Source organism: Piliocolobus tephrosceles, chromosome 14, assembly GCF_002776525.5.
Source record: "Piliocolobus tephrosceles isolate RC106 chromosome 14, ASM277652v3, whole genome shotgun sequence".
Lineage (NCBI taxonomy): Eukaryota > Metazoa > Chordata > Mammalia > Primates > Cercopithecidae > Piliocolobus > Piliocolobus tephrosceles.
In genome coordinates this window covers 101,568,397-101,577,641 of record NC_045447.1, presented here as the reverse complement: position 1 = coordinate 101,577,641, position 9,245 = coordinate 101,568,397, and the positions used below count along the sequence as shown (strand labels likewise).

Here is a 9,245-nt window from a genome sequence, read left to right as displayed (position 1 = left end):
TCCTGATTACTGAGTTTTTTGTCGCGCCCTTAAATTTTGCCCCCATGCGAGTGCCTTGCTCGCTTGCCTCCTTCTAGCCCGGGCTTGGCAGGGAGTTGCAACTATTTTTCTCACTGCTGAATTCCCAGGGCCTACAACAGTGCTCGCCAAAAAATTAATACTCTTGGTTCTCCAAATAAAACATTCTGTAAGGACTGCTCCCAAATTCTTCCTGAACTTCACCAACCCTCCCGGCCAGGACACAGGATGTCAGGGACAAACACCCCGAACCAATGGAGCTCAGGTTCCCTACCGCCCCACCCAAGCCCGCTCCAAGCCCAATTCCCCTTCCTCTTCCTCGTCGTCCCATCCTGCCCCATGCCCCTTCCAGGGGGCTGGGTCGCGGCAAGAGCTCCAAGGCAGGATTCAAATGCCCTGGGGTGACGGCTGCGGGACACTTGTGGCGGGGCCGGGCAGAGAGCGCGAGACTGGAAGAGAGCCCAGGAGGGAAGGAGAGCCACGCGGGGTTTCTGGGGAGGGGTGGCCTGGGGCGCTGAAGGGGAGCGCGAGGAGTGGGAGGAAGTGAAGGAGGAGGAAGAGCACCGGTGTGGGTGAGGCGCAAGAGGCAGTAGGTGGGGCGGGACTGAGGGCGGGGCGCTGCGTCCGGAGAAAGTGTAGACGCGCTGGGAAGAGTGCCCACGAAGGGAGAGCCCAGGGGCGGGAGGGCGCGGGAGTGTGGGCGGGGCGCAGTGGGGATGGGGGCGCGGGATGTGTGTGGGGGGCGCGTAGGGGAGCGAGAGTGCGGGAGTGTGGGCGGGGCGCAGTGAGGGGAGGGTGCGGAATGTGGGCAGGGCTCAGTGGAGGGAGAGTGCGGGCTGTGGGCTGGGCAACCAGTGGGAAAGGGCGCCGGAATGTGGGCGGGGTGCAGTCGGAATGGGGGCGGGGGCGCGGGATGTCGGCGGGGCACAGTTAGGGGGAGGGCGCGGGAGTGTGGGCGGGGCGCAGGGGGGGGAGGGAGCGGGTGTGTGGGCGGGGCGCAGTGGTGGAAAGGGTAGGGATAGGGGCCGGGCGCAGTGTGGATGCGGGCAGGGCTCAATGGGGGAGGGTGCGGAGATGTGGGCGGGGCGCAGCGGGTGGAGAGTGCGGGGATGTGGGCAGGGCGCAGTGGGGGGAAAGTGTGGGGAAAGTGTGGAGATGCTGGCGAGGCGCGGTGGGGGAAGGTGCGGGATGTGGGCGGGGCGCAGTGGGTGGAGCGTACGAGATGTGCGCGTGGCGCAGTAGGGGGAGGGTGCGGAGGCCTGAGGGCTTGAGGTTGCCCGGCTGGCTCGGCTCCCAGAGGCGGGTGCGACGCTGTCGCCCAGGCATCTGGCGTCTCCGGTGTCTGTCTCATTGTCAGCGCTGACACTCTTGCCCCAGCCACAGGCGAGGCCGGGCCCGAGGTGTGGGCGCATCTGGGGCAGGTCTTGAGAAGTCCAGCGCCCGTCGGTGCGGACAGTGGCGGGGCACCGCGGCGCTCGCCGCCTCCTTCCCGCAGGTGATCATCCTCCTGCAGGTGTCCTCGGGCCTCAGGTGGCTGCGCGTCCGCGCCATGGTTGACATTCTGGGCGGGCGGCACCTGGTGACCCGTAAGGGCGCGGCGGTGGAGGCCGAGGCGGCGCTACAGAACAAGGTGGTGGCACTGTACTTCGCGGCGGCCCGGTGCGGGCTGAGCCGCGACTTCACGCAGCTGCTCTGCGACTTCTACACGGCGCTGGTGGCCGAGGCGCGGCGGCCCGCGCCTTTCGAAGTAGTCTTCGTGTCAGCCGACGACAGCTCCCAGGAGATGCTGAGCTTCATGCACGAGCTGCATGGCACCTGGCTGGCGCTGCCCTTCCATGACCCCTACCGGCAGTGAGTGGAGGTCCCGGGGGGCGGGGGCCTCCGGGCGCGTCGCCCCCATCTTCCCCCAGGCCTGCCACTCTGCACTGGGGAGCTCTTTATGGCGCCCCCCTCCCCCACCACCTCCCCGTCTCTAAATCACAGTGTCAGTTTCAGCCTCCCTTGGAGACCAGGGAGGGTGCAGACCAGATTCGAAAACCCGGGGCATCGGCACCGCCACGGGGCTCGTGGAGCATGGACGCGGGCCCATTTCTGCTTAGGGTCTGGAGCTCCGGGAATCTGCATTGCGAAGGAGCTCGCAGTGGTGTTGATGCTGTGGGTTCGTGGCTCGGTTCCGGGAACCGCCGGCCCCGGGCGCCGCTGCGTCATCCTCCCGGTTAGTGGGCAGGAAGCACAGGGACACGACCCGGTGTCTGGATGCAGGGATGAGGGATGACCTGCGAGGACATCAGCTCTGTGACAGGCACCCACAGTGCAGGCCGTGGTTGGTGTGCTGGGAGGGAGGGACGGGGACTCCAGGGCTGGCAGGAACTCAGGTGCTGGCCACCTTTGCGGTTTCATTTTTACCGACGCTGATGGAATTTCATCACTAGAGAGGCATAAAACTCGTTACTCTAAACTTTATTACTCTAGCTGTTGGAAAGGAGCGGGTAGGGATTGGCAGAGAGGGGCATACGGGGATTGATTGTTCTGCTTTTGGGGTCGGTCTTCTGTGGTCTCCTATGGTGTAAGAGTCCAGACTTAGGTTTAAAGCAGGCCCGGTCCATGCACACCGCTCTTCTGTTTCTGATGCTCTGGTCAAGCCTGTGAGCTACAGCTGGAGGCAGTGAGCTGCCTGACCTGGGTCAGCAGTGTGCTCCAATCTTCTCAGCCTGATTGGCCTGGGAGGGATTTTTCCTTTTGTAAACTTATCTGTTTGTCCCTACCCCTTTCCACACTGAACTTCCTTAACCCTGTTGTTGTCATGTGTAAGCTAGGAAGTGGGATATTCTGTGGGAATTGTTGGGGCTATGCCCTAAATGCTGCTTATCCTATCCTTGATTTGTGGAATCAGATCATGAGGAAAATGGAAAGAGCCACCGCCAAGAAGCACAAAAAAAAATGCACAAAGGCTTCAGGGGCATTCTGGGAAGTTGCTAATGTGTGCAGAATACAATACTTTGTGGTTGGTGCTGTGGAGAGGTGGGGCCCAGGTGGGTGGTATTATGGGAGCTCCACTTGGCAGGTACAGGGTCACAGGGCCTCGTGCTTCCTTTCCTCAGAGGCCTGAGCTCATCACCCTCCTTCCACTGAATTCCTGGTAAATCACCTGAGTCAAGGGAGGAGAAGAAAAATGGCTGCTTCCAGAGAGATCACAGTGGCATCCTTGGGAGTTACTCTTGGCGTGGCTGGAGGCAGATGCACCTGCAGGGAGAGGAGGCCTGGAGCCCTCACCTTGTCCCCTAAGCTGTGTAGATCTCAGCTTTTCAGTGTACCCTGCACCATACACTCAACACAGCAGTGACAACTGCCTTCAGCCCCCAGAGAAGCAACTGTTTACTCACGTCCCTGAAAGTAGAGATGCGGGTGTGTGGCCAGGGCTAGCAGTTCCCTGTCTAAGTGTCCCAGTGCAGGTGGGCTAGGAGGAGGTGCCAAGCCTTAATGTGGGGACAGCTGCGGTGACACATGTCAGCACGCCCTGGAGGCATGTTTTCAGGATGAGGTTCCATCCTGTCCTGTCTTTCTTCCCTGCATTACTGGGTTTATGAGTAAAATTTATTATTTGTCCAAGAATAAAGTAACAAGTTCTAGATTCACCAGCAGGAATTCCCATTACATGCTGCTGTTCACGAAAGACATGATCAATGGTGATTTTATATGATTTTTTTTTTTTTTTTTTTTTGAGACGGAGTCTTGCTCTGCCACCCAGGCTGGAGTGCAGTGGCCGGATCTCAGCTCACTGCAAGCTCTGCCTCCTGGGTTCACGCCATTCTCCTGTCTAGCTGGGACTACAGGCGCCCGCCTCGTCGCCCGGCTAGTTTTTTTTTTTTTGTATTTTCTATTAGAGACGGGGTTTCACCGTATTAGCCAGGATGGTCTCGATCTCCTGACCTCGTGATCCGCCCGTCTCGGCCTCCCAAAGTGCTGGGATTACAGGCTTGAGCCACCGCGCCCGGCCATTGTCTCATAACAGCTCTCATTCCTACTTGGCCTCCAGAACATCAGTGGACCCCAAAGAGCACTGGAGGAGGCTGTCCCTTCCTCCTGCCTGCTCAGGCTCTTAACAATACCTTCTGGCCATGGCTGCTGGTGCAGTGTGCCTCAACTTCCAGGCCAACAAGTTTAGATCTGATGGAAAAGGAAAAACTGGCTGAAAAAAAAGGGTTTCATTTCTCGGGTAGGGAATGGCTCAGTGGGGGAAGAATCAGTGCTTGTGCCAACGATTCCTGACTCTGCCTTTCCATCCCTTGACCCTCTCCAGCTCCGTGTTCCCACTGCCTCCTGGGCCCTCTGGTCTCAACACAGCCACTGAATCCACTGATTTTGCGGCTTCCAGATCCTTCTCTGTCTTTCTACTCATTGCTGTTTCCTTCACTCAGGTTCTGGAGCTTTAGAATAGTCCCTTAAGAGGTCTGCAGGGCCTTGGTGTTCCCATCTGATTGGCTCTTGCTGCAACTCTCCGGGGCTTTCCTGAGTTTCCACTGCCCACAGGATGGAGCCAGACCTGGTTCGGTGCCTGGCATCCCCAGGGAGTGTGTTTGGTGAGTGGTTGGAGCGAGTGAGCAAAAGACAGTTCTGCAGAGAAATTTGCTTGGCCACAGCCTTCTCCTGGCTGAGGTAACAGAGACTAGAGTCAGGAGTTGCTATGGCAACCCAGAAGTGTGGTTTATGCCAGCCACAAGGATGTGGCTGTGTTAGTTGAAGGCAGGGACCAACGTTGGTTGCAGCAGCGCCGAGGACAAGGAAGAACCGGGCTCTTGGATTTTCCCCAAATGCTTGAAGTCCTAAGTTATTACCATGACAACATTCTCTCCTCCAGAAACAAGTTCTTTTCTCTGTGGACACAGCTCAGGGCCCAGAGGGGATTGAGATGACATTAGGGAAAAAGTGTGGTTCTTTGCCTCTCATGGCAGCTCCAAGGTTACATTTGTCCCCAGGCAGAGGCTGCCGGCCTGGAAGGATTTGAGGGCTGGTGCTGAGTGTCTCTTGGAATATCAGTGAAATGACTACCTCAAGCCTCCCTCACTCCTCAAAGCCCAGCCTGCTCTGCGTCTCCCTGACTGTGTCAGAGTTTGATTTAATGTTGCAAGTGATTAAAACAAGAACAACGAGAACAACTCAAAGAGCTTAAACAGTAAAGGTTATGGGCTGGCTTTAATGAAACACCCATCAGCCAGAAGATGGTTTCAAGGGAAAGTTGGAGGCCACTGAGGATGATGCTTTGTGGCTCGTCTTCTGCAATGTCTGCCCCTTGCTCAGGCTACAGGCAGTGGCTGCCTGGCAAATCCTGCTTCTCCTCAGGCTGGCAGAATGGCTGCTGTGTCTCAGACTGCACATTCCCGTACCTTCCTCTTTCCCAGCACACAGCCAGGTGCCGCACCGAGCCTAGCTGATTCTGATTCGGCTAGTTCCCCATTTCTGTACTAGGAAGTGTAACCAGGGGCCACCAGATAGATATGCTGACTGCGCAGTCGGCCCAGGTGGAACTGGACAGGTGGAACTGGAGGTGGGTCTTTCCCACGCAGTAAGAACAGCTAGCATTTATTAAGTACTTGTTATGTGCCAAGCCTCATTCTTCATCAAGCTATTTATTTAATCCTCACAGCAACTCCAGGAGGTGGGTTCTGTTATTCCCGTGGTGCAGATGAGGAACCCGAGGTGCAGGAGGTTAACTAGCTTGCCCATGGCACACAGCTAGTTCATGCCAGAAAATGAAGGAGACATGGTTTCCCAAGGAGGGTCACAGATGCTGAGCACAGCAAACCATAGGCCTGTACCTCCCGTGCTGTCAGCGGCACCGTGCCCAGCCTCCTCTCAGCTCGCTCTCTCCTACCTCCTCCCAGTTGGTGCAGGGAATGCAGAAAGCCCTGGAAGACAGCCGCGGGGCTGGCCAACTTGAGCAAGCATAAACCACCGGATCTCGGGCACCGCCCCAGCGTCAGGGGTGGGGAGACTGCATTTCTGATGAGTTTCCGGGTGATGTTGGTGTTGCTGCTCCTGGGACCCCACGTTGTTCCTGACAGTGCTGGTCAAAGGCTGGTGCATGGACCCAGGAGTGCAGACGCTGTGGAACCTAGGGGTGCTCAGGAATCTGTAGGTGAGATACTGCTGCTGCTGCTGGCATCCCAACCCCTTCACGACCCACCTGCAGCAGCCCTCCAAGGAGTCCTCATGACCTTGGGGAGGAGGTTCCAGGTTCCTGGGATGACAGAGTCCCACCTGGTCTGGCCTCAGCTGGACAGTCTACTTTCCCTTCTGGAAGTGACATGTGTGGCCCTGCCCCGTCCCACTGCCCAAAGTACAGATGCTGAAATAACCCATTTGCCAAAACTGCTGGATAAAGAGCTTAAATCAGGCTGCTGGCCATTTTGCTGTAGTCTTTATGCAAAGAGCTACTTGGTTGTTTCTCTTTTTTTCCTGCTTGAGTGATGGTGTGTTTTTGATCTGGATGCCAGAAAGTGGCAGGAAGAGCTTGATGGACATGTCAGAGGGGAAATTTGCTAATGGGTGGGTATCAAATGGGTTTTTCCTTCCACTCAGGTTCCCAATCCTGAGGGTGACAGATCAAGGAAATCCGATTACTGTCCCCGTGAGGCCCTCGTGACCTGGCCATGGTAAACAGGAAAGGGATTTCACTCGGCTGCCCTGCCTTGAGGGAGTAACCCCAGTGAAGATTCCAAGAACTGCAAAACCAAGAAGGCAGATGCTCCTTTCCTTAAATGAATACAAATAATTTTGTAAAAAGACCAGTCATCACATTATAGATACCGTAAATGTAAATGATAGAAAATGAAGCTAAGAAACCTCTCATCATTATAATGGCAATTGGTGCATCATTGAATTTGTAGAGTAGAAAGTCAAATGAGGCTCTAGATGTATTTAACTCATGGAATTTTAACTTTTTGTTGTTGTTGTTAGAAATGGGGTCTGTCGCCCAGACTGGAATGTAGAGGCACTAACACGGCTCACTGCAGCCTTGACCTGTGCTCAAGCGAGCCTCCCACCTCAGCCTTTTGAGTGGCTGGAACTATAGGTGCATGCCACCATGCCCAGCTAATTTTTTAACTTTTGTAGAGACAAGGTCTCACTATGTTGCCCAGGCTAGTCTTGAACTCTTGGGCTTAAGTCATCCTCCCACCTCAGTCTCCTGAAGTGCTGGGATTACAGATGTGAGCCACCACACCTGGCTGGAATTTTAACTTTTACCATTATATGTACCTGATATTTTTCAACCCCTTGAGATGTAGAGGACATAAAAAATTACTGGGTTTATTTGTGGGTTCAGACCTGCACTATCCAATCTGGTAGCCACTAGCCACTTGTGACAATTTAAATTTAAAGTAAAAGTTAATTAAAATTAAAAATGAAAACTTCAGTTCCTCGGGCACATTAGCCACATTCTGAGCTCCCCCAGCCATATGTGGCCGGTGGCCGCTGGATTGGGTAGCACAGATATGGAGAGTTCACTGCTGCAGGCAGCTCTCTGGGGTGGAACTGGGTTAGAAATGGTAGCACCAAGGCTGGGCGTGGTGGCTCATGCCTGTAATCCCAGCAGCACTTTGGGAGGCCAAGGCAGGCAGATCACCTGAGGCCCGGAGTTCGAGACCAGCCTGGCCAACATGGTGAAACCCCGTCTCTACTAAAAATACAAAAAATTAGCTGGACGTGGTGGCACACGCCTGTAAGCCCAGCTACTTGGGAGGCTGAGGCAGGAGAATCGCTTGAATGTGGGAGGTGGAGGTTGCAGTGAGCCGGGATCACACCATTGCACTCTAGCCTGGGCAACAAGAGCGAGGCTCCGTCTCAAAAAAAGAAAAAGAAATAGTAGCACCAAGAAGAAAGGAGCCCCCACCCCAGCAGGAGGGAAAGCAGGAGCAGGCGGGGTGGGGCACCCAGTGGCTTCCTCGAAGTTGGCTGTACCTCAGATTGGAGGGAGGGGGCCTGTCCCTTCAGATGTGCATGTGGAAGGGCTAACTTCGGTACCACTGTTCTCTCCTGCAGTGAGCTGAGGAAGAGGTACAACGTCACAACCATCCCCAAGCTTGTGATTGTGAAACAAAATGGGGAGGTCATCACCAACAAAGGGCGGAAGCAGATCCGGGAGCGGGGGCTCGCCTGCTTCCAGGACTGGGTAGAGGCGGCCGATATCTTCCAGAATTTCTGCGGTTGAAGTGGGAGGGACCTCAGAGGGCCAGGACAGGTGCTGCTTTTCCAGCACAGACACTGGGGCAAAGAGGAGTATGCTGGGTTCTTTCCTGTGTTGGTGTGATATTGTATTTCAGAACAGAAGCACTAAGCTGTGTTCAAAAGCAACTATTGCTCAGGAAATAATGCACTCCCTATTTTGATCATGCAGCCTGTTTGTATTATAGTTCTTTTTGTTATTCTTTGCATACCTTTATCCACCTGTGCTTAAGGAAGGATTCTCATATGTTCATCCTGAGCTGTTGGAAATCTATGCAAGATATTTACTTGTACAAGTCTCTTTGGGTAAAATAATCTATTTATTGATAACATTTTCTGGTGATCTGTTTACTTGAATGATATGCTTTTACAACTATCTTAATAAAATTTGCAAAGTGTGTACTTTAATAAACAAGCCTATTGCCTGCTTTCTCATTCCAGTCCAAGTGTCAGTAGGAAGAAAAGGAGTCTCTTGACAAATACCATGCTTAAATATGTTTTATTTGTCACAGGTGGTAGTTTTTAATTATGTGTCATCTTGGAATTTTCTTCTCTTTGTTTTCTTCACACTTATTTGTAACAGCATTGCAATATCCTAGAAAGCAATGAAATTTTCAAGGGTGTGTTTTCACATCTTCAGGATCAAACCTCAGTGTTACCTAAAAGTTAATAATCCATCGAAGTAAACAAAAAGCCCATTTACAATCGTTGTTAATGGTGGGAAAGCTGTCAGTGGTTCAGATTACTGTCCCAGCCTCCCCTGTGGCCTCTTGCTGGCAGGTCTTTCCTCTTTCTTTCCAGCCTCATTCTTATCCAATCAGCTGGAGTTGTGAAGATACCAATACCCGTCTCTAGCCAAGTCCTCACCTGAAGATCCGGTCAGCTTGCTGGGTTCCTCAGCTGAGAATTTGGCGCAAAGCTGACACCACTATGACCAGGGATAGCAGAGTAAGGAAGCCCAGTGGGTCACACTCAGTGAACCCGTGCAGACATAAGCTGTTAAT

At 54.0% G+C, this 9,245-nt stretch overlaps 1 protein-coding gene across 4 annotated transcripts; it reads left to right on the top strand.

Moving 5' to 3' along the window:
* Nucleotides 1–1,247: 1,247 nt before the first annotated feature.
* NXNL2 (nucleoredoxin like 2) lies at nucleotides 1,248–8,649 on the top strand. 4 transcript variants are annotated; one of them, XM_023194741.2, is made up of 4 exons: nucleotides 1,248–1,869; nucleotides 5,663–5,674; nucleotides 5,901–6,154; nucleotides 8,059–8,194. In XM_023194741.2, the coding sequence occupies exons 1-4, from the start codon at nucleotides 1,568–1,570 to the stop codon at nucleotides 8,064–8,066; spliced, it is 576 nt and encodes a 191-aa protein (XP_023050509.1). In that variant the 5' UTR covers nucleotides 1,248–1,567; the 3' UTR covers nucleotides 8,067–8,194. The 4 variants fall into 4 exon arrangements, 3 of the variants coding, with proteins under 3 accessions (XP_023050509.1, XP_023050510.1, XP_023050511.1); XM_023194742.2 differs by lacking the exon at nucleotides 5,663–5,674; XM_023194743.3 differs by lacking the exons at nucleotides 5,663–5,674; nucleotides 5,901–6,154 and having other exon boundaries at nucleotides 8,059–8,649.
* Nucleotides 8,650–9,245: the final 596 nt, after the last annotated feature.